At 57.4% G+C, this 24,675-nt stretch overlaps 1 protein-coding gene across 1 annotated transcript; it reads right to left on the bottom strand.

The window, feature by feature from the left end:
* Positions 1 to 271: 271 nt before the first annotated feature.
* Positions 272 to 22,403, bottom strand: GFRA2 (GDNF family receptor alpha 2). The gene is made up of 8 exons (XM_075174703.1): positions 22,203 to 22,403; positions 18,471 to 18,554; positions 13,833 to 14,181; positions 3,599 to 3,708; positions 3,387 to 3,527; positions 3,129 to 3,304; positions 2,156 to 2,209; positions 272 to 1,942 (listed from the first exon to the last, which is right to left on the bottom strand). Exons 1-8 carry the CDS (start codon positions 22,342 to 22,344, stop codon positions 1,814 to 1,816), a joined length of 1,185 nt encoding a protein of 394 aa, XP_075030804.1. The 5' UTR covers positions 22,345 to 22,403; the 3' UTR covers positions 272 to 1,813.
* Positions 22,404 to 24,675: the final 2,272 nt, after the last annotated feature.

The raw sequence follows: 24,675 nt of genomic DNA, 5'->3' as shown, positions 1-24,675 counted from the left end.
CTCCATGCCTAGATGCTTTTTTTCGGTGCCAAACTGCTCAGCACATCTGGCTCTCTATTTCAGAGCTGTCATTTTCCTGGCTGTTAGAGGAGAGGATATGGTAAAGAGCAGCCTGGGTTTGCAACACGACTCCTGCGAGAGACGTGACATGTTTATTTTCCCTGCGCCAACTTCCACATCAAACGTGTTTTCTTTTTCCGTGCTGCAAAAGGGAATATATATCCATCCCTCCCCCATCTACCAGCACCCGGCTCCTGCAAACAGCCCAGCCCCTCCTTCAGCTCAGGTTTCGGCATCCCCAGGATGCCCCTGACATCCCATTTTCTATGGGCAGAGCTGGATGGGGGTTGACGTTTCAGCTCCTTGGCACGAGCAGTAAAGTGGGGAGAAAAAAAAATAAATAAAATCAAGAAACTTGATGTTTTGTGTGACTCAAATCTCAGTGTTTCATTTTAGTTTTAAGCGCTGTCAGGTTGCTTGGGAAAAAAGACGACGACATTAAGGAAAGGGGATGGTTTTTTCAAAAACAAAGTTATTGCACACACAAAAAAAACCCCTGCCACACGGGAACGTGTCAGCTCCTTTGAAATGTTTGCTTGTTTGCTTGTCTCCTGGAGCAAAACAGTCAGGGAATTGTTCGCAGCATTGCAAAATATTTAGGCTGACCCAAATCCTGCATTTCTGCAGCTGAAGGGCCCCCGTCCCCCCCGGGCTCGGGCTGCTCGGCCGGACACACACCCGGGCAGAGGGGGCTGCTGGCAGAGCTCGGCTTTCGGTGCCGCTTCGTTCCTTGGCTGGTTGTTCTTGGTTTATTTTTTTTTTTTTCCATTATAGACATTATTAAAAAAAATAAACTTTACAATAATACATTTTTAAGTTGTTGTTGCCATTTGAGCATTTTTTTTAAAATAAAGGAAAAAATGAAATTAAAAAAGCCACACTGTAGATGTATATGGTTATGTATATACATACATATATGTAGGTATAGGTGGACGGTATATACATACACTATATATGTATATATAAAAGAAAGAAAACAGAGGAACATACGGAGGTTTCCGACCACCGATGGGTCAGATCCCATCCCAACCCAAATTCGCCTGGACGAAGATTAAAAAAAAAAAGAAAAATCTCCCCTCAGAGTGACAGACTGCAAACATCAGGACAACCTCACAACGTTTGAACAGTAGTTTCTTTTCTCTTCCATTTTAAAACTCTTGCCAACCACGGGAAAGAAAAAAAAAACCCCAAAACCCCAATAACAATGTCAAGAGCTCGAGTGAATCCCCTCAGAGGACGCAGAAGAGCCTCCCGACGGCACGTCCATCCTCTGGGATGCTCCCATGCGGAAACCTCGCCACGGCCACGCCAGAGCACCCGGGTCCTGCAAATAACCTCTGCCAAAGCTCTGCTCAACACTTATTTTCCCTCCCCGGTGCCGCTGGCAGCTCTGGATCCCCTCTTGCAAGGCACGCGGGGGGTTTCGCCACAAGCCGTGGGCTCCTGCTTTAGAAAAGAAACCCAACGCACCATAAAAGACCAAAGGAAAAAAAAAAAAGGAAAAATGAAAATAGGAAGAAAGAAAACCACCGAAGTTTCCCAGCATGGTGAGGGTCCTCCTGCCGCCCGCCGTGCCCGGGCTCGGCATCCCCGGTGTTTCTGAGCATTTCAGTCTCCGGCTCGAGGGGGTCCTTCCCTTCCCCATCGCCGCAGCAGGAACCGAGGCGAAAGCGAGCGTGCCGGCCGGCGCTGCCGGTGCGCTTCTGCGCGCTCAAGCGTCCCCGTCCCGCCGGCCGCTGCCTTCCTCACCCCTCTATAACGCCAGCTTCAGCAGGAGGATGGGCACAACGGGCAGGATCCGGCCCGCCCAGTGTCGGCTGCCGCCTGCCTTCTGGTCCACGAACGTCTTCTGGTCTGGCATGATGTCCGTGGTCAGCTGGGTCTGCGGGCGAGGGCAGAGCAGGGTTTCATCAGGGTTCTTTTGGGGGAAAATCATCCCCTTTTGGAAAACACCTATTTCTGCCCTCCGGTGAGCGAAGCCAGCGCTTCCCAGGACGGGGCTTGTCTGGCACATCCCTCCCGAGCCATCTGCAGTGGGGAAGAGCTCCCGGCCCCGGGACCCCCGTTCCCGCGCTCCCCCCTGCCCCAAACCTACCTCTGAGTAGCACAGACTCTGCTCTTTGGACTTGTTTGGCTTCGGTCCGTGCTCCTGGAGAGGAGAAAGGAGAAAGGCTTGGGGCGGGTATGTGCACCCAGGGCTGTCCTGCCCGGGGTCGCACCCCAAGATTTCGGCTCCCCAAATTCCCCCGGGAGCTGCGGAGCCGCCCTGCGAGGGCGCGGGGTGACGCCTGCAGCCCTGCGCACGGGGCAGTGGAAATCGTGGCTCAGAGCACAGGGTGTTGAAGCGTGAAGCCTCTCCGAGCGCTTCTCAAACACCCAGGGCTGTCAGAAGAGCGTTGCGAAAGGAGAGAAGAAAGAAAAGGGGTTCATCCCTTCTCCCCGGGCAGCTCAAGGCTCTCCGCGCTCTCTCCTGCTTCAGGCAGGAGCCCAGCAAACAACACAGCAAGCACTCGCGCGGGTTCATCCCAGCCCCAGGTTCGCTCCTCCCGTGCTCCCGGCTGCAAATGTCCTGCCGAGGACACCCACCGGCCACGGTCCCCCTGTCCCGCTCCTCTCCCTCCACCTGACCACCCAAGGAGCAAAGCGTGAGCCCACAAGCCCAGCGTAATGCAAGAAAATACCTATTTTTCAAGTTTCCCAAAACAACATGGAATTCAAGCTGTTTTCACCCCGAATGAGCCGAGGGGAGGAGAAGTTGGGCTCGGGGCAGCTACGCCAGCTCACCTTGCCCTGGGCACAGAGCCGTGCCAGGCAGGGGACGATGCCCCAAGCGCGGGCAGGGGATGGGCAGGGCACGGATCCCTCCCTTCCCCACGCCAGAGCTCCAGGCAGCGCCCGGACCCCCGTTTACCAGGGATGGCCGGATCCTGCCAGGCACTGCCAAGATGCGTGCACTGAGCAGGATTTTTTGCTGCCCACAGGCTGCAGCCGATCTCCTGCCTGACGGACCCATCGAGGGTCCAGACCAGTGCCCCCAGTTTGCAGCAGCAACCGGGCTCGAGTCCTACCTGGACGGAGGTGCAGGTGGTGATGACGCTCGTGTCGTACATGGTGTTGCTGTCGTTGATGTCATCCGGCAAGGCAGGGCTCTTCTCCGTCTTGGGTGGCAGGGTGATGGGGGGTGAGGGGTTCTTGGGGGCGAGGTTCACGTCGGTGCCGTTGCCGAAGGCTTGGATGGCGTTTCCTGGGGGCAGGAGATGTTTAGGGGGGGCTGCACCCCGGCGGTGATGGGGCAGGGTGAGGAGGGGGACGGGGAAGCGCCTTACGGAGACAGGGGTTTTCCGTGAAGTCTCGGAGGAACTTCTCGCACTCCTCCTCCATGTTGCCGCTGCCCTTGCAGGAGCACCAGGGCGAGATGGTGATGCTGGTGGTGCTGGCGTCAACGTAGTTGGGTGTCATGTCGAAGCCTGGAGAAGGAAGAGGGATGAGGGGCCGCGGTGGGAGAGAGCCTTCACCATCCCGTCCCCCCGGCACTCACCGATGAGCCCCGCGTAGGAGCCCAGGCACGCCTGGTAGTTGTCCCCGGGGCAGCTGGTCAGGGACTGGAAGGAGGCTTGGCAGTTGGTGTGGAAATCGGCCAGCCGGGACCTGGGTGCAAAGAGCAAGAGGGAGAGGGAGGGGATTTCACCGCTGCTCCCGGCACAGAGCAACTCAGCAGCAAGGAGCAACACTTTAAAAAAATAAAGGCGAGAAAAGAGGATAAACGGGACAGAGAGAGGAGATCGAAATGAGATCTAGGCTCAGGAGGTGCAACTTCTTGTCTCGCCTCTGGTCGCCCCCGCCTGCCGGAGGGTCACGGGCAAGGGAGGGGTGCCTGCCTGCGGGTGGGTACCCCACTGGGGATGAGCCCCCCGAGCCTGGGACCCTCGTTCCTCCATCCTTTACTGCTCCCCACCTCCCCAGCCCTTTCCAAGCACAGCTTAACACCATAAACTTCACAACCTCGTTTGGCCGCGCTGCTCCCGGCGTCATTACACGACTGTAAAATTTCACTGCTTGTTTTTATCTTCCCCCTGAAATGTTAAAGCTTAGAGTGCAATTAAAATGCCTGAGTTTGAGGGTTACATTTTCCTTTCTTCTTTTGCAGCCGAGAAGGGAAAAAACAAAAGGAAGCCTCGCAGAGCCCCCGGGGGCCGAGATGCTCGTGCCCTGCCTGCCCTCCTGCCAGACTCGGCTCTGCGGGCAGAGCGAAGGCAGAAAGAGCAGAGATGGGGAGAACAGCAGCAGCACCAGGAGGGATAAAGAAGGGACAAGAGGAGCAGAGGAGCTGATTTCCACTCCCAACCCGATTACTGGCTTGTTTACCCCTTCTCCTCCTCTCGCTGCTCGGTGTAATGCGGAGAAAAAGCCCAAGGAGCGATGGAAGCGCAGTTGTCTCCAGTTGTCTCCAGGTGTGCCGGTTATCTGGCTCTGCTGACACAAACCCACGCTTTCCCTGCGATGCTCTGAGGATTTTTCTTGGGATGAAGCAAATCACCGAGGTAGAAGGATAAAGGAACGGGAAGGATGTAGAAGAGGATGGACAGATGGACCAGGTGGACAGATGGATGGGCAGCAGTTTTCCAAATTGACTCAGTCATTAAATGAATAGACACGAGGCTGAATTGTGGCCCAGGCTGGATCTCAATCACAGGGAAGAATTGCTGCGAAGCAGCCAAGCTGCTGACACTGTAGATGAGACCTTGCATTTCACAACAGAAAATCTCCTCAGCTCTTTTTTTCCACACTTCATACAGAAAGAAGGAGGCATACGTTATTTTCTTTAGCTTCCTTTTCCTTTCTTCTTAATTAAATGTCATCTTTGTCCAACCGGTGATTGAATCATCCAACAGTACCTGCCTAAAGCCGTAAGAACTGGTGAAAATAAAGGGTAGAAATTGTGGTTGTTTTTTTTTTTAAATAGGAATTATTTGTTTTCAGAAGGTTTTGATCAAATTAAATGGAGGAACAAATGGAGCAGTGATTGAATGAAGTCGAAGGGATCTGCAGCGATACCTTACATCCATCCAGCACTTTTCATCACACCCGATCTCGATGCACTAAGGGAGCTGGGGGGGGGGCAGGTACCACCGAAACGCAGCCAGCGCCGGGCAGGAGCAGAGCTGCTGCCGCTGAGCCCGCAGCCAGAAGGCCACCGCAGTTTCATGGGCTGCGTACTGGGGAAAGGACAGGGAGGGAATAAAGCACAGCTGCTCGGAGCTGGACCAGAGCACTGGACGCTCCATGGGGGAATGCAGCGGTTTCCTGGAGACTTTTGCTGTTTCCAGCCATCTGTGACTGGGGCTTTTTCCAGGTCCCGGGGTTTCACAACCACAATTGCAACCATCTTCTGTGGAGCAGCTGAGCCTCTTCTGGGGACTCCCTGGTCCTTTGGGGACCCCAGCATCACCCCACAGCGAGCTCCCCAGCTGAGCCAGGGGGTTGGCGAGGGCCACTCCATGCCCTTGGTACCTTCTTTTTGCTGCTTCCCAGGGCCGGGCATGCAGGTTGCACTCAGTTTTCTCCTGCTGATGGGCTGCCAGCAGTGTGAACTGGATTATTTTCCCACTTACACCAGCTGCCTGACCCAATTACAGCCTCCCGACAGGCTGCAAATTTCCAGGGCAAGGTCAGCCTCTTCATCTGGGTTACTCAAGCACTCCCGACGAGAAGACAGGACTCCTGGGCACCGCCGCGCTCTTCTACGCGTTGGACACTAATAAACAGCAATAACACAACTGGCACCACCTCTCCCTCCCCTTCCTCCTGCAAACAAAACTCACCCAGCTCATGTGCAGGTTATTTTGGCCAGACCCACATTTATTTTCCTCCCCACGCCAGCGGTGCAGAGGGAAGCTGGGGCGCCCATCCTGCACCCATACCTGGGACTGATGCTCAGCTCTCAGCACACAATCTCCCTTGCTGGAGCTGTGCACAAAGCCCAGCATGTGCAGAAAAGCTTTGCCAGGGGACTTTTGCAGTGCTCAGCCCTCCCTGCAGCCAAACCCAGCCTCAGGTTAAGGGGTGTTGCTCCCCACTTGCAAGGTGGGAGCAGAGGGGAGAGCCCAGGGCGGGTGTTGCAGAGCAGAAAAGCTCCAACTCCGCTCCTTTCACACAAACCCCACCACAGGGAGTATCTGGACTCCCTCCTCCTCCCCTCCGTGGGAGATAAATAAAGTTTCCGACAGCATTTCCCCTCTCCCCAAATTAGAGGCGAAGGCACGTCAATTCTCTTAAAGGACTGAGGCAAGTTCATCACCGAGCGCCACAAAAATTTGTCACGCTGCTCCCCGGGGCCCTGCTCCTGGCTTGTAGCATCCTCTAAGGCAAATGTTATTCTTTTCATAATACATGACAAGCCAGCTGGTAATCTTTCCAGAATATCCAAGCCAGATGTCACTCTTTCCGTTGTATACAATGAGTTTGCAGTCGCTGGATGAGGCTCTAACTGCCAGGAATAAACCTTACTGGAGCCGGGCCATGGCTTCTCAGATTTCTGCTTTTAAGTGCCCAGGCAAAAAAAAAAAAAAAAAAAAAAGGAGAGGGAGCCAAGTCCATCTTAGCAGAAACAGGAGGGATCGGTGCCAAATTGCTGGCTGGCAGCTCGAGGCAGCAGGTGGGTCTGGCCAGTGGCTGCCTGCAAACGCCAGACCTGGGCTGGGAAGAGCTGGGCTGGCAGCTGGGTCAGGGATGGGGAAGGAGGACGACGGCGCAGGGAGCTGCAACGTGCGGCCTCGGCCAGCACGTTATTTTCCTGAAAGGCCTCCAAGTCAAAAGGAAAAAAAAAAAAAGGAGTGAAAAAGGGATTAACAAAGATTAATTATACATATACACATATATCATATCCCAAACCCGCTCCAAGTGCTGGGTTTCCAAGCTGTTTCTCTTTGACACATCTAGAAAATACATCTGATTTCTGGGTGAAAAGACCAGGACGATGCCAAGGGGGGGCAGCTCCAGGGATCCGGGGGCTTTACTACTTCTCTTTCTCCCTGCCCAACTCCAGACACCTCCCAGGGACCCGGGTCCCTGCATATACCCCTGGTGCATATATCCCCCGTTTAGGGGACCTTGTGCATCGCCGCAGGGACCACCCCGTCAGCTCCTGGCTGCTAACTCGCCTTGTTATCGTGCAGGAATTCAGAAGCAGTTTGCCAGCGCCAGCAAGACACCCTCGCTCTGACGTTAAAAGTTACCTAGACAGCAGAGGATTTTTGATTTGGGTTTGTTTTTTTTTTTCTGCTTGTTGGTGCGTTGCAATTTTTTAAGCAGAAAAAATCCCCAGAACAGATGCAAGGTGCCTAATTGGGTGCTAATTGTTCCCATCACCGCATGCCTATGAGAAGTCCAAGCCCGGCGCTGGTAAGAACTCACCAGCCATCAAAGCGAAGAGTATGAAGCTCTTGAATATTTCATGCAGAAAATGTCCGAGATGCGGAGATTACTCAAGACATGTTTTTCACGGGCAATTTACAGGGACCAAGGAAAAATGGCTTTAATAGACACAAGCATCGAGAGGCGGCTCGGAAACGCGCCTCTCCCCCCCCCGACCCCCCCGCAGAGCAGCGGATGTTCAAGAAGCTGCGACAACATGCAAAAACTCAGCAAGACATGAAAAACCTACGGGCCTGCTGGGCATCCTCCTCCCAACACTCGCTCTGCCTGCTCGTCCTGCTGGAGATGAATGCTTTCGAAGCCAGGAGATGCTGAGATAAAAAAAATTAGCCTCAAACACCCAGAACAGTGGCCAGGTAATTCAAAGAGCCCTGGGGATGGGGATCAGCTAAAGAAATGAGGGAAGCTGGAGCAAAACTCCACTTTTCTGGATGACCCTCTACCAAAGCTAGTAAATAGTTCACAGGGGAAAAAAAAAAAAGATCAATGGAAATATTTGTTTTATCCAGGAAGAGTTATCTGCCACCTCTGGGGACTGGAGTCGTCTGTTCTGGTATGAGCCAGGAGGGTTTTATTCCTGCTTTTAGTGAAAATCATATCCCTGCGGTAGCATAGCATCTCTCTGTAGGATGAGGACTGGTCCCCCATCCCAAAGCCGCCCCTCGTCCAAGGAGATGGGGGCAGCAGGAAAGAGGCAAAAAGAGAACGAGCCAGAGAGAAGCAAAGGAAAAATCCCCAAATTAGAGTAAGCAGAGCTAAGCCAGCAAGAGAAAAAAAAAAAAAGAGGACAAACAGACAACAGACCAACTGCTAAGTTAGGAACCGTTAATTAAGAAGTTTAGTTATCCGTACGTATTTTTAGGACACCGCATTTTGATTCATCACAGATAAGAGCAGTTGAAAGTCTGGTTTTTTTTATCCTCTTGCCTATGCTCAAACCCTATCATTACCCGGTAAGAGAAGGGAAGAATTAAACGCACGCATCATTTGATTTTAATTGAAGGACTGTTCTATTTCATTGAACTGCTAACTAAGCCGAACAGGAGATTGTGTTTACATAAGCAAACCCTGAGTCAGTATAGACTTGCTGTCACATTAAGTCAATACTTATGAAGGCTCTCTATTTAATTATTCAGTGCGAATTGACTTATTATTGTGTTAAGAGCGCGGTTAGCCTTGAGCAAGGTGGCCGCGGAGCTGAGAGATCCCTTCCAGCTGCCGTTGCATGCGAGTGCCCACAGGGTCCCGGGGGAGAAGGTACCCGGGGGGTGCCGCCCCACTGGCCCCCTCCCTCTGTCCCCCCCATACCGGGAAGCCAAAGCCCCCAACTTTGCAGATTTGCTAATTTAAGGTCGGATTCACCTTCCCCTGGCAAGGTATTGCAGCCCCGGTTGCCCAGCCCTGGTGCAGCCACCCACCCTGGGGACCCATCAGCCGTGCCCTGTCCCCCTCCAGACGCGAGCTTTGCTCCTCTCCCCCAGCTCCCAGAGCCGCTGTTAAATCCAGGAGCATTTCTCCCTCCTCCTCCTTCTTCCCAGACAACTATGCGGACAGCGGAGCCGTGCTTCTGAGCCGCTCTCATTACACGGCGTAATGAGAAAGTTGAGCTGCCGCTCCACTGTTTATCAAGGAAACATCCATTACAGATGGCATTTTGGCTGTGTTAAACAAAGGGCGTGAAGACGAGGACGTGGGTTTAAAAAAAAAAAAAAAGGCGTTTTGTTCCCATGTTTGGTGTTTAATCGATACCAAGCCAGCCTGGATCCGTTCCTCCCCTCACGCACCCTGAGCCAAGCCTCCCTCGTGGGTGCTCGGGCGATGGAGCAAGGCTTCCCCTCCCCGGGGCATCGCTCCTGAATTAGCATCCCAACCCCAGCCAAAGAGAGATGGTTTCTGAAACGGGGAGAATACACTGAAAACGGGGAGAATACACTGAAAACGGGGAGAATACTCAGGCAAATGAAACATCACCCTGCTTTTGGATGCTGAGGAGTTACAGCCAGTGGAGGCTGGGAAATTCTTCAGCACCAGCATCACTGAGGCATATAAGACCAGATTATTTGTGTTCCTGACTTGCTGATGCAAGATGAAAAATACAGCAAACTGCAGCTGCTGAAATCAGCTCTTTTCTCCCCTTTCCTTCCCTTTCCCCTTAGCTGAGGTTAGTGTTTTGCAAAAGGTTTTTATATTCTGGGAGCTAAAACCTGTCCACTGCAATCAGACAAAGCTCAGGCTCCTCTGTTGTGCCGGGAAAAGCTTCCCGGCACGAAAAGCTTCACCAATTGCAGTGATCTGAGCCTGATTGCTCCTGCTCTCACGGCCGGGAGCTGGGCAAAGGGGCTTGGGACTGGGGCATCTCACGGAGGATTTTTAGCAGCCTCCCAGGTCACGGCCATTCGAATTGCTTCGTCCAGAGCAAAGCCCAGGATTTGAGCCCAGAATAACCCAGATCCTGCATCCCACCCCCGGGAAGGGAAGGGCATAGGTTGAGCGCTCGCCCTCGCCAGGACCTGAGCCCATGCAGGGATGTGCGGGAGCTCGGGGGCCGCATCCTGGCCCCTTTGTGTCCTCAGCCTCTCTGTGCAGTGCAGAATGGAGGGGTGCACAGCACCCTCCTCCTAGCCGTGGGGACCCCCGGGTGACGCCAGGACGCTGCCCACTGGTTGAAATACCCCAGTCCAAAGCATTCAGAAAACATCGCCTTCCGTCGGCAGTGATGGAAGAACTGGTGGCTTTTACCTCCCCAGTTTTGTGACCACTGATGGGACAGGGGCTGGCGTTCCATGACCGTTTAACCACCAGCCCTGAGCAGCTGGAAAGCAGCAGCAGAAAGCCCTGAAAACTTCCAGAATGACTGTTTTCCATGCTGGACCATTAATTTGCCCTCTTCCCCAACTCCTCTGCTTCTTTCGGGAAGAAAGCAACGCGACCTCAGGGTGGTTGTGGGCTGCAGGAGCAGCAGCCCCTTCGAGGAGCCTCCCCACGCACCCAGCTCAGCACTGACCGCGGCGAGATGGCAGCAAAAAAATCTCCCTGCAAAGTCCTATCCTGGTACCAAGGGCTTCGCCGTTCATTAGGCGTTCAGCCAGCAGGCTTAATTACGCTCGCAGCCCGTGCAGGAACATTATCTCATCTCCTGTCACCGCTGCTTGCCGATCTGCTTCTGAGTTCAATGCCCTTGCCAGTCGCACGTGCAGATAAGGAGGACGAGCATCAGTCTGCGATGCCAGCCCGATAAGCACGGGCATCGACGGGAAATCCCACGGCAGACCCCAGCCTGGCCTTGCCCGCGGGTGGGGGCTTGGGATGGTGGGACACGGAGGGGTTTCATGCCCTGGGTGGAGGCTGGTGGGTGCAGATGCCATGGGAAGGAGGACAAAGCCTGCACGCTCTATTTATACACATTCCCGGCACCTGGTGAGGATCTTGGCAGCGGCTGCCTGCCAATGTTTTGTTATTTATAAATGTAGAGAGCCTTGGAGAGGCAGGAGAGAGAGGAGAGGCCCCCCAGCACCAGGCAGCCCTGCAGACCACCCCGTCCCTGCAAAACAAGCCCAGAGCCGCTCGGCAGAGGGGATGCGAAACAACCAAACTCACCCAGCCTGCACATGGATGCAAGCCCCCCTCCGGGCTTTTGCAGAAGAGCAGAGCAAGCTGCTCGCCCGGAGCAGGACCAGCAGCATCTTAAGGGGTCCTGGAGCCACGCACCAGAGCTTGTAGATCCCCACATGGGTGCAGTCCTGTCTGCAGAGCAGCTCCAAGCACCGAGCCCGCAGCAGGGACCTCTGCATCACCGCTGAATGAGACCCCCTTGCACCAAGCCAAATACATGGCACCTCCACATCGGTTAAAACCCTCCGATGAAGCGCAAACAGCAGCTGCCGGAGGAGTTTGCATTACCCAGGCGGTGGTTAGACAGCCTAGATTTCATTCAGCTACGTGCTCTCAGCCTGGAGCAGCTGGGAAACGCCAGGAATGCGGTCGGAGGAGGAGACGAGGCTGTGGGAGAAGGGGTTCAGCTGGCAAGTAAGTCCATGCCCAGCTTTAATTTGGGAAACTAGACCCACAGCAACGGGAGCTGGGACTCCCTGCCCGTGTTTGGGGCAGCGCCGGGGTAGACGGACTCACAGCCGCTGGACAGTCAGACAGCTAACGACAAGCAGACAAGGCTCTCGGACAAGTCTCTCGCTAACGATGGTTTCCCTTGACCAGCTCTCTTCCATGTCCTTTCCCCATGGGCCAGGGGACATGATGCCCATGTGTGCATCAGGCGCAGCATTCCTTCATCCCCGGGGAAGACGTGCCAGACGGAGCTGGAGGGGGGAAACAGCAGCGAGGACCACAAAGCGCAAGCTGCAGGTGCGTGCCCGTTCCCAGGGAAAGCACAGAGCACACACAGCCCCTGCTAGAAGGCTCTGCCAGAGCCAGCCCCGTCCCAAAAGCTAGGGAGAAAAAAGCCAGACCCTCTCTCACTTGCAAGGCAACATCAATAGAGAAAAATTCTTATTTTCCCCCCCCTCAGCTCAGGCGCAGGGCACAGCTCGCCCCAGGTAGGTCACCGCTTCTGGACGCTTTCGCAGCTGCAAACGCAAGGAGCTCCAGTGAGCTGCTGGAGCACGTCAGCATCTCAGAGCATCCCCGGGCACGGGCTCCCCGCTGCAGGCTCTTAACCCCTCTTGCACCCCAGTGCCACAGCCTGGTTAATGCAACCGCTTTTAACGGGGGGTTTGGAGCCAACCCGCCTGCCTGAGCCTCGGGAGCGCTGCCAGAGCCCCCCGGGCAGAGCTGCGGGAGGGGAGAGGATGGAATGGGACCTTCTCTGGCAAGCCCAGATCCAAGAGGTGCATCCACGCACAGCCCCGCAACACCCCATCATGGGGAGAGAAGAGCCGAGGTTATGGCAAAACTCTGCAAACCGATGCCCAAAGCTGGAGCATAAACAAAGGCCGGACTTGGGTGTTTTGCAGGGCAAGAGCCCCCGGCCTCGCTGCCTCTCCCCCACGCCGCTGCCGGAAAAATGCATTTCCAACTCAGAGCAAACAGCCAAAGCGGCTGCCACATGCTTCCCCCTTTGCTGCTTCACCTCTTTCTGGTGGAATTTCATTTCAGGCAGAAACAGGCTTATAATTAATGCTCGGCAGCTCCGTGGCCTCTCCGGTCCCCCCCAACACGCTGCTAATGCAGGTTATCCCTCTCCGTGAGCAGATGCATCCGCAGCATTTAATGTCTGAGCAAGCATCAGGCCTGCTGACGGAGAGGTGCTACCATTAATTTGGCCGCGACTCAGCGCAGCCCTGGTATCTTTTATTCATAGACATTGGCTTATTGTATTACTTTTTGATAAAAAGCCACATTCCCACGTTTTAAACACATTCGCTTGCAGCCAGAGGAGGACCTGAAGCTGCGTTATTTATTTATTTCGCCACGAGGCTCTGGGAAACTCCATCACCTTGATGGCAAAAAGACCCTCCTCCTCGTAGGAAACATATTCTTTATGAGGCTGATCCAGCCCCCGGAGGGCGACAGGAGGTTTTTTGCCGTATGAATAATGAGTTTCATAACGGAACAAAAGCCTGATCTCCCAACTTTGCTCCGCCACGGGGAAAACAGCGGATTTCACCAGCCGTGAAGTTCCGCTGGGGATGCTGAAAGCACGTCGAGGGATTTTGCCGCTTGCAGGGCACGAGCGCTCCCGCTGCCACGGTGCCTTTTGCACATTCCACAGCTTGGGGAGAGGGAGCAGTCCCGGGTGGGGAACAGAGACGGCATGGCCCCTGGGGACTCAGCTCCACCGTCCACAGCAGAAAGGCAGCGCCGTCCCCGCCGCTCTGGTTCTGCCCCACGTCCCCACCCCACCTGAGCGCTGCCGGAGGGCATTGCCCCCCTGCAGCCTCCCGGGCCCAGCACAGGGAAGGGCAGAGCCGTGGTTTTGCACTGGGAGGTTCGGAGCAGGTCAGAGCTTGGGGTGGGGGGGCTCGGTTGGCAGCCCCCATGCTTGCAAACCACACGCAGCCCTGCACAAACCCACGGGTTCACCCCACAGCAAAGAGGGACTAAACACGAGGCCGCACCTCAGCCCCGCCATCAGCAGCCAAAAACCGTTAACTCTGCCCCATTTTACACACAGAATACAGCTGTTACTGGAGGGGACCCAGCCAGCAAGTGCCGCATGGTGTTGGGAAGATGCAACCGATAAACTTGGAACAGGGTCATGCAACAAGAGAGCGCTGCAAACCCGGCCACGGCCCCGCACAACCCCCCCGCTACAGTCTGCAGGTCTCCCCCCGGCACTGGGAAAGGCTGGGAAAAGCCCACGCGGAGCCCGGCGCAGCCCTTACCGGCAGAGGTGATCCGTCCGGCACGTGTTGCGCAGATCCAGGCAGTTGGGCTTCTCCTTGTCCTCGTAGGAGCAGGAGGGGACGATGGTTTGCCGCCGGCGCTCGGCGCAAGCCTGGTCCTTGCAGGAGCAGAAGAGGAGGCGGTAGGTGTACTCGCTGGGGACGCGGTCGAAGAACTGGCGCAGAGCCTTGTGGCATTTCCTCCGGCTGCAGTGCTCGGTGGCCGAGATCTCCTTGCTGCAGGTGGAGATGTAGCCCGAGCGCAGGCGCTTGCAGTTGTCGTTCAAGTTGCAGGCTTTGGCCGCGTCGAGGCAGTGGTTGCTTTTGGAGTTGGTGGCGGGGTCCATTCCTGCCCGGAGAGCAAGAGGGAGAAGGGGTGAGCATGGTACCGAGGGATGGGGAGATGCCCCCAACCTGGAGAGATGCTACGGGGAAGGGGGGTGGCATTGGTGTCACCCCCTGGCATCTCCGGCACGGCCTGGCCCTGCGCTGCTGGCAGCAGGGAGGGGGCTGGATGCACCGCTGCGGTTCCCCCCACTTCATCCCCGTCCCCCTGCACGATTTGGAGGTCCTCCTCCAGCATGGAAGGGGTTAATGCGCACTGATTGCGGCGGGACCTGGTCAGTCTTCAGTGCATAATTCATGCCATGAATTTGCAATATTTTTTTTCTTGTTAATTATTCAAAGAATAATTATTAATTATTCAGCCTGCTCCAAAGCAGAATAATCAGCCGAGCTGCACAGGGTCCCCCCAGCCCCCGCATCCTCTCCTGGGGCTCCCCAAAACCGGGTCACCCCCAGCCAGCCCCCCCCAGGGCTGAGCACTGCCCAGGCAGCGACGACGGGGCCAAGGCTGTTACCGGAGCCAGACAGGGGCCACCAGCCCCGCACCGGATCCCGCATCCACCCCGGGAATCCCACCCGTCAGCAAATACAGCAAACGGGGAGAGGACGGACGAAGCCAAACCACCGCACGGGAACAAACGCTGAATTTTCTCTTTTTTCTTTTTTGTCAAAATGATGGATCGCCCTCAGCAGCCCAGGTGCTATTTTAGAAGCCACCTGACTGCACCAGCCATCTCGTCCCTAATTTCCTCCCCGCCGCAGCCCAGCCAAGTCCATGGATTCCTCCGTTGTCTCCCGGCTTCCGCTGGCAAAGACAAACGACAGCATTGAGGAGGGTTTCCTAACAGACGTATTTGTAGGGCCCTGCTAATTAGCAAATGGCAAGCAGCTGCCTGGGCAAGCATCCCCACCACCGCCTCCCTCTGCCTCCCCAGCTGCCCACGGGGGCCGCCCTGCAGGAGAGAGCGTTTTGGGGGGGCCTTTGCAGCACAGGACCCGACTTTGTCTCATTTTCCTGCCGTCTTATCCAACTCGGCTCCTCCGAGCCGGGAGCCGCCAGCACGGCACCGCCTGCGTTAACGGGTCCCAATTAAAAGGTGAAGCTGGAAGCTTCCCCGGTGCCATCCCATGCAAACCCGACCCACGCCCCGCTGCCCTTGGGGGACGTTTGCAGCTGCCGGGGGCTCGGTGCCACCAGTCCTGACCCGTGCTGTGATGACTGCGGGGTCCCCACGGCCCCCTTCACCCAGGGCCAGCACCCCTGGCTGGGCTGCGATGCCACGAGACCGCGGAGCCGGGGGGGGTAAAGCTGTTCGGAGAGAGCCCTCGAAATGCCAAACGCGTCCTCCCAGCGATGAACACCCCCGTGGAGATCTACTGAGGACGGGGGAGTTCGGTCAGACATACGTAAAGTGAATACTTCTTATGATATAGGAGTTAGATCTGCCTTGAAAAATAGTGCAAGAGGCAAGAAGGTCGCCTGAGCTAAGAGAGGCGTTTGAGCCGACGGATGGTCGGAGCTCGAACCGGCGCTGGGGGGGATCCTTCTCCCTGCTCCTCATGGAGCCCTGTTCGGAATAAAGCCGGGGAGAAAGGAGGTGGAGACAAGTCCTTCGGGGCTACACACCCTCCCCAAGGACGGGACAGGGCAGAAATTGCCATTTCACAGCAGGAACCCCCCAGTCCGGGTGATGCTACAGGGTCCCCCCGCTGAGGGCTGAGGATGGAGACAGCTCATGACACTGATGTCAGAGGAGCAGAAGGGGGAAAAGATGCTTGAAGGGGCTGGGGGACACATGGCTCTCTCTTCTCCTTGCCCAGACCAGCTCCTGGTTTTGGGGGGATGCACTGAGCACCCTCTGCACGCGGGTGAGCAGGTAACAGCCGGCGCGGCGGCTCTCCGGCACAAGCGGGGGATCTGTGCAAAGTGTCGGCTTATTGTCTAATTCTCCGGAGCATCGCTCCTGCCCTGCCCGAGACCTGCAGGGACCTGGCTGCATTTTAATAGAGCCGATGCTTGAAAGCGCAGGGTTTCTGGGGAGCTCATTAATAAAGCACAAGCATGAAAATTTCATGAGGCGAGAAGGAAACGGGGGCCAAGGAGCCGAGGAGGGGACTGCGCTGGGAGACCTGGTGCCACCAGCGGTCCCCTCGGCAGGCTCTGCCTGGCCTCTCGGCACAGGACGGGGTCAGGGGCAGAGGAGGAGGAGGAGGGCGATGGGGAAGGCAGTGCCCACTCCTTGCCGTGCAGCGTGGGCTGAGTCTGACGCCCACCCGCCTCTTGGGTGCTGCTGCCCCGTGTGGTGGTGCCCACGCGGGCAGAAGCACGGCGTGGGGTTAGTTTCCCAACCGGAGCCTCTTCCTGCTTCCCTGCAGGCTGTGGTTTCCGCAGGGCAGGCTCTGGCACCCCTTGGCACTGCAGGGCATCCTCCCCGCCGGCCTGGGATGCTCTGCTCCATGGGGGGGGGTCCGGGACCGCAAAGCCCCATGCACGGGGAGGGCTGCGGTGCTCGCTCGTGGTGCTTGCCTGCGACGCTCGCTTGCGATGCCGCCAGCCCCCCCGGTCCCGTCAGGCTGCCCAGCGAGGGCACGAGCAATCAGAGCGCGGCAGCGTGCATCGCCGCTCTCCTCGCTTACGCAGCCCCTTCCTTCTGGAAAGGCAAGGTAATCCCACCGCTATCCCCACGGGCAATTAGCAGCGCTCTGCCTCGGCCTTGTTATCGAGAAACAACACTCACAGCTCGTTTGCTTCAATCGCTTGGGCTCCGGGTCAGGGCTGGGGGTCCCGGGGAGCAGCCGCTCGCCGCTCCCACCACTCCAGCCTCACACGAGGGGGACAGAGAAGGAGTGGAAGAAGCATCGAGGCCATCCCGATGGCCACGGCTCATGTCTGGAGCACAACAGCAGCCAATTCCTCCTTCCCCCAGCCCCAAAATCGCCAGATAGGCTTCCTTCTCCTCTCACTTTGCTTTTATGAATAAATCAACCCAAGAGCGTTTAATCCCCCACTCCAGACATTTTGCTTTTCATACTTTCCAGCAGCTAAAACATTTCCTTGACGCTAATGTAATCCAAAAAGGCGTGCAGGAGATGGAGGGGGTGGCATCGTCATCCCGGACCGGTGCTAAGCTCCCCGGAAGGAGCCTGGCAAATGCAGTTCGGGAGCTAAAACCCAGCGGGTGACAGCAGGGAGGGGATGCGGCGTCACAGCCCTCCTCCGAGGTGTCCCCAGGTGAGCCGGGGCGGCTGCGAGCAGGGCAGCATCGCTGCGGGGTCCCCGGGGTGCCACCGCCCTCTGCCCACATGCACCCTGCAAAGTTTGGGGGTGCAGGGACCCCCAAAACCCCGCGGCGGCGGGTTGCTCTCGGGGAAAGGGTTAAGAGGAGAAAGAGCAAGGAGAAGCCAAGGCATTGCATGACCTAATTTGAAAAGGGGGGGGGGGTTGCAGCACAGAGGGTTGTCATGGAAATAGATGGCAAAAAAAGTTCCCGAGGATGATGGTGGAGTTTGGGTTCCCGAGAGGAGGACGTGGAGCCAGAGAGATGCTCCGAAGGGCTCGGCATCCTTCTCCCGGCAGCATCCCGGCTTGAGGCCAGCTGCCCCGCGGAGGGACAGCAAACCGGGTCCCCCCCAGCTTCCCCACAGACGGGGCGTCCTGCCGGTCCCAAATCTTCCATAAGACAAAACGCTTTACGTTGAGCGATGGATGGGCAGCGGGAGGGTCCGGTCCCCCCCGAGCCCGGGCTGTGCCTGCACCCCCCCTCCTCCCCTGCCTAACGCCGGGACACTGGGCTGCGCGAGGAGACAGGTCCGCAAGACAAACGAGGGAATTACAGGCTTTAACCAAAAGGTAAAAACCTAAATCACAGCCTGGGGGGAATTTGGAGCCTGAGGAGGAGGCTGCTGCCGTGCCTCTGCTGTCACTGCCGACAGGGGCTCAATGCAAGCCCCCGCTCCCAGCAACGTCTGATCCCACCGGGAAGGTCTGAAACAGAGAGGATCTCTCCCAAAGTGCATCAAAACCAAGCAGCACGCGGGAACCAGCCCCGCCATCACCCCCCTCCGCCAGGCACCGGCATCCCGGCCAGCGGTGGGGGGGCACGTGTCACCCCGGGGGATGCTCAAGGCATCAGGTCTGGGGTGACGGGAGAAGAGACGGGCAGGAGAGTGGCCGTAGGAGCTGGAGGAGCAAAGGACCAACCCACGGGGGAGGGAGCTGCAGGGAGCTTGGCAGCAGGTCTACGTTCACGGGCAAGAGAAGATAAAACAGGGGAAGCATGTTGCTTTTATTACCTGAGAAAATTGAAGCAAGTCTGAATATATCAGAGAGACGAGAGGTGACCGGCTCGTAGGGGGAAGCTTCATAAAATTCTTCTCCTAGAGTGGGAGGGAAGAAAGAGAAGGGGGAGAAAAAGCAAATTAAAAACCACAGCAAATAACCTCAGCCACCACCGAGGCTACGGCCGGGCGTGGGCACCCCCCTGGCATGGCAATCTGCGATTTGGGAAGGGAAAACCAGAAAGCATTTAAATCACTGCCCTGCAACCAAAGGAAAAGCCCATTTTGGACCAACTCAGCTTAATTCTTGCTGGCTGGAAGGTTGCAGCCGGGCAGGCAGCTGCCTGATGGCTGGGTCCTGCCGGCAGCTCAGCTCCTTGTGCAAGACAGGTTTGGCAGCGGCTGCGTTCAAACTGACCTCAAGAGTTGAGGGAATTTAGGTTGGAAAGGTCAATGTTTCGTGAATACGTCCACAGAGCCTGGGCCAGCTGCAAGCTGAAAGTTTTAGGGTCTGTACTCCACACTGGATTATTTTTTTGTTGTTGCAGAAAAAGCATCTGCCTAAAAAAACACTGTAAAGATGGTTTTCCGCTCCGCTCTGCCTTTGATACATTTTGGGAAAATGGGAATATTTCAGTGGGGGAACACAGACCCTCACCATTTGAGCAGCAGAGCAGCCCCACCACGCCACTGAGCCACCCACGCTGCCGCCTCCAGGGCTCATCCATCGCAATCCTCACTTTCCAGAGGGAACCTGAGCACGGTCCGTCTGTCCCCAGGCTGGGAGCAAACCCCCTTTCTCCCATCTCTCAGAGATGGAGCGATGCTGCTTCTGATGTTGTTGCTGCCTGCCCTTCGTGCACCTCCAGAAGATGCTGATTTCAGGAGAGCCGGCCACGGCTCTCAGGAGAGGAAACTCTCTCCTCAAACCCCAGCAGCCACAAGAAAAAAAAGATATATAAAAATCAAAATCAAAATCAATGGCTGGACTTTGAAAGCCCCAGTCAGAGGCTGACCAGCAGCCCGGAGCATCGATCCCCGCTGCGCCTGGCAGCCCTTTCGGCAGGATCCCTGCCCGCACCGGGTGCCCTCGCTGCGGGTGAGCCTGGGCTGCCCCGCGGACGGACCCCGGCAGCCCCGGCCGCTCCAGCCCACGCGTGCTCTACCCAGTTATTACTAGCCCAAGGCAGCAGCATTTTATCCCGTGTAATTAAGGAGCCACTTGAAACCCTGTGCTGGAAAACAAGCTCATTAAGAGGCAGGGAACAACGTGGGAGGGCTTGCTCCAAGCCCAGCAGCTCCTCAGCACAGTTCCTTGGAAATTTGGGGGAGCAGAGCTGGGTGGCCAGCTCAGGAGACCCCGGTGGGATGCCAGGTTGGGCTGTCTCCAGCGGCTGTGGGTTTTCAGCCCATCACCCCGCGCCTGGCCTTGCCACCGCCCTCAGGGTGATGCTGGGTGATGCTACGTGGGTGCAACAGCCCCCGCCGGGGCCAAGGGCAGCTCCCGCTGCTGCTGCTCATCGCGGGGAAGGAAACACGCTCCGGGCAGCCTGCAAAGTCCTCCTGCTTCAGGCCAACCCCCTTCGCCTCACCGGGTTTCCTAATGCTCCGATGACAAATAGCACCTTTATTAAAGTGCATTTAGGAAACGCTGTAACCTCCCAGTATATTGCTTTGCCAATGCAATAAATAATTAAACACTAGCTGAATCCTGCTGCTTGCTAGGAAAATTACTGAGCATTAAAAGGGCAGTGGACTTTTCTTGAGCTCACGGAGATGCAATTAACCTCCAGGAATGAGGCTGGAGTGAAAGCAGTCCTCCTTAATGGCAGGGACAGGTTAGCTCCTGCAGCCGAGGGGCTGGACGGGACGCCACCGGGCACGGCATCTTTGCGAAAAGGCAGAAGACCAGGGTCTACCTTGGGCTCCTCATTGCTTTTACACTCACTGGTTTATGCACATTAAAGCTATGAGCTGCTGGATCTCCCCAAAGCTTCTACCTCTCCTTAAGACTTGGTATAATCACTTCTCTTCCCACCTCCTCCTCCTCCTCCTCCAGGTACAGGTCCTGGAGCACCCATCAAGCAGTAAAGCATCCTTCATTCATGTTTTCAAAGTCCTCTGAAATTGCTGAATGAAGGTTGCTAATGAGGGGTAGAAAACAATTAAGCAGTAATTCCTGCTCGGGGCTGGTTTTCAGGCTCGCTAGTCCCTGGGCTGACCCAGATTTGAAGGCAATTTCACCCGGGGGGCTGCATGCTCTGGTACAGCTCCCCACATCCTCCGCTGCCACCAAAGCCCTCCCAGCACCACCACCACCTCCTCTGGCTTCAATCCCAGCTCAGGAGGGAGGTCAGAGACCTGTGCCCGCCGTGGGAACGTGGCTGCCAGGGATGGAGGCTCCTCCGCAGGCTCCATCAAATGAACCCCTTTAGCTCAAGCCGCTAAAGGAGGTGGCTTTCAGCCGGGGTAACGAAACCACAGAGGAACAGGCATTTTTACAGGCCCAAATCATCGGTGGAAGCAGGGCTAAGCTGCCGACACACTTGGTGCCGCGGGTGGCCGAGGGTCCATCTGCTCGCAAACTGCCACCGGCCAGGCGGGCACGTGCCCTTGCGAGGACTGTGCCGCAACTCTGGGGCTCTGGTACAGGCGGTTTTGCACAAGCTGAAGCTGGATTTAAGAGCTTCCACATGCAGAGCCAGTCGTAAGCCCATTAAAGGAATCTATACTGTTAAACTGATGCTGGCTCTGCTCCTCTCCAGTCTGGGGCCAGGCGGGCGCTGGCAGAGCTGCGCAGGGGTGGCAGGAGGGGGTAGAGCCCACAGGACAGCAAAGCAAACCCCACCAGCACTGGCACCAGCCCCAGCTGAGCCCTCACAGCCGGTTCCTTCCTCTGAGCCCAGTGAAGCGACCCTCTGCAGCCCTGGAGCAGCAGCACCAGCGCCTGGAGCAGCCCCAGCCCCGGTGATGCCCCTGCAGAGGGGCGAGGGGCAGTGGGTGAAGCCCGCTGCCTCCCCCTGCCTTCAGGCAGTAGATAATCTTGCCTTCAATGAACAAACCAGCCCCAGGCTAGCAAAATCCAATTTCAATTACCTGCACTGCTCCAGCCTCTGATTTACTCCTTCACCAGGCTGCAATTACAGCAGGCTCTGGTGCATCGCCTCTCCGCAAGGCGAGACCCCAGCAAGCCCTCCCTGCTGTTCCCCAGCCCACAAACCCCACTGGAGCAAGGGCTAACAGAGGGCTGGGGGGGGGGCTGAGGAGGCAGCAATAACCTCTGCATCCCAGAGGGATCCCCACAGGCCCCACAGCCGGTACTGAGATGCAAAGCCATGCCGTGCTTCCCTCTGCATCCCACATCTCCTCTCTGGCAGGCAGGAGGGAGGGAGCCCGGCTGGAGACGAGCCCTGTGCCGACTTGCAGGTGCCCGGGCACCCGGGCACACCAGCTCTGCCATGATAGCGATCAGCTCTTGCTGCAAACGCAGCCCCCAGCCTGTTTCTCCCTTGCCCCCTGCCCATGTTGGGCAGACCAGCTCTCAGCCTGGCCCCCATCAGCATCCTCTGAGAAAGGGGGGACCCCTGCCTTGCCTGGGGTGCCCGTGCAGCCCAGGGCACTGCTCAGCCCATTTTTACTAGAGCAACGAGGTGCCCTCGGAGCTTCCCAACCTCAAGGTGGGTCAGGACCACCACCTCCTCCAGCACCTTCCACCCCATTGCAACCCCACAGCGCCCTGCCCCGTACCTTCGGTCAGCCCGAGGTGTATACTCCAGTAGATCTGAAGGCACTGAAGCTCCTTCTTCATCCCTCGCTTGCAACGGCAGTCGTAGAGGGGGCTCTCCTGCAGCACCTCCAGGGCTGCCTGGCATTCCTTGTTGGCCAGCATGGTGTTCCTGTCACGGCCGGCCAGGCACTGCCGCAGCGTGCGGTACCGGGAGCTGCAGCTGGGCTCTGCCGCGCACAGCTCGTTGGCTCGCACGCAGTCCACGGGCACCCGCCAGCCATGGGGGTCCTGCCCCGGTGGGGACAGGGGACCAGCCAGCGAGCGGAGGATCTCATCTGGGCGAGGGGCAGGGGAAGGAGAGATGAGGGCAGAGAGAGGTGAGGGAGGGCAACCAGGTGGGGCGAACCCCTTGCATCCCCTCCCCGGGACCCCACACATCAGCCCGTGCCCCAGCCACGGTCCCCGACCGGTCCCCGGCGTTAGAGCCACCTTTGGGCTCTAGAGAGGGAGAGCATCCTTCCATCGTGCCTAAAACGAGCCTGGATGTGTCCCCAGCCACCACCCCATCGGGGGCTGTTAAATACAATTAAATTCAGCCAGTGGCCTGAAAAAGCAAGCGGGATGTCACAGGGCACCCCAGCAAGGGGGTTGCCCCAAGGCGTGGGGGGGGGAAGGTGGAGGGTTAACCCAACGCCTCGACTCCCGGAGCCACGTGATGCCACGGGACTTTCTGTTTCTTATTAAAACCAAACAGGCAAATAAACAAACACAGCATGTTTCCAGCCCTGGTGCTCGGGGACACGAACCTCCACGCATGACCTCTCAAGAGTCAAGGGAAGCAGAAAGCCCATCCAAACTCACTGCACACGTTGCTGTTTGGTTTTTATTTTGCGGCTCATCGTTTTCAGGCCCGCCACGGGATTTTTAGGGCATCTGACTCATGGGTTTTGAGCACTCGGGCTTGGCAGGGCTGCAGAACAGCTGCAGCTCGGTACAAACTCTTCCCCCCGGGGATGGCCTCCTGCATGCCTCCATGCTAGCCGCCCCTCGGGGTGGCAACCGTCCAGCTCGCCCGGCTCCTGCCCGTGCACGGCCACTGCCTGCTCCTTGGACCCTGCCTTGGCAAGCCCTCCCCTTCCCGCCCGGCACTCCCTCAGCTCTCACGCTATTTCTATCATTTTATCATTTTCTTTTGCTTTTTGAAATAAATCCTTGCCAATCAATCCCAGGCAAGGCCACTGGCCCGCCCCAACACGGGTGCATGGGGAAGGGGGACAGGCTGAGCTGGCACGGCTCGTCCCCCCACGCCTGCACCATCCGAGCCATGGGGACAAGGTGGGCAGGACCCCCTGCCACTCCTGACCCCCCCATCTGCCAGCTTGCAACCGCAGGCAGGGAAAGCCCTGATGCAGGCACGATGGGACCTGGGGGGCATCCTCGGCTGCCCCGGAGGGTGACGCAGGGGGAGACCCCACTTCGTGCAATGCCCACACCCGTTGCTGCCCCTGCGCCCTGGGGAGCAGCTTCCCCTTCCCCTCGCTGCCACATGCAAGGCACCAGATGGGCACCGCGATCCTCAGCCTCCAGCTCCCAGCCCTTTTGCTCGGCCGGGTATGGCAGGGGGACAGTGACACCTACAGGCATGTGACAAGGGCCACCCGTGTCCCCCCCCACCCGCCAGGACACACAGGCAGCTCCCACGCTTGGTGGGCACTCAGCCCCAGCAGCGGCTCCCCCAGGCAGGCAGCTGCCCGCAGGCAGGGCTCGTCCTCTGCCACCACCCTGGGGTGGACACCCGTCCCCTGCCTCCTGCGTGCCACAGGAGCAAGCAGCCACGGGAGCAGGCGGCCACGGGAGCAGGCGGCCACGCACGCCTCTGCCCACCTCGCCGAGTCGGGACACACTCCTCGGGCCACGGGGAGAGGAGAGGGGATGCTCGGGGCTCGGACGGCTCTGCAGGAGGGACGGGGCAATGCCGGGGGTGAACGAGCAGGACGGGCAGCAGCCCCGGGTGGAAACACGTCTGCTGCCTGCGGTCAGGCCAAGGAACAGATCCTGTCCTCCTGGTCTTCAGCTGATGCCCCCGAAAAAACACCTTTGTGTTCAGAGAGGTCTGGAGGGTGTCTGGGTAACCAGGAGCAGGTACAGAGCCCCTACACCCACATTAGATCCAATTTTGGGCGGCAGATGTCCCTTGGGAAGGCCCTCCTCGGCCTTTCAGGATTATATTCCACATGGGAGACAGGCAGGATCCACAAGCGGTGGAGGCACACTCCTGACACACAGCCTGGACTGGTGGAGGAGAAACAGGCATCCCCAAATGCTCCTCAGGGCAGAAATGCCAGCTCTTCACCATGAGATGGACGATGCTTTGGTGCTTTGAGTAGAAAGGGGCCAGCTCTGCACCTTTACATGCTGGGAAACCCCAGCCCAAGGCACCCAGCGCAGTGGCTGGGACAACCTGCTCCTGCTGCAGCCATCAGCCCCGGGGCA

This window comes from Calonectris borealis, chromosome 27 (genome assembly GCF_964195595.1).
Source record: "Calonectris borealis chromosome 27, bCalBor7.hap1.2, whole genome shotgun sequence".
In the NCBI taxonomy this organism is placed as follows: Eukaryota; Metazoa; Chordata; class Aves; order Procellariiformes; family Procellariidae; genus Calonectris; species Calonectris borealis.
This window is presented reverse-complemented; position numbering and strand designations above follow the sequence as displayed.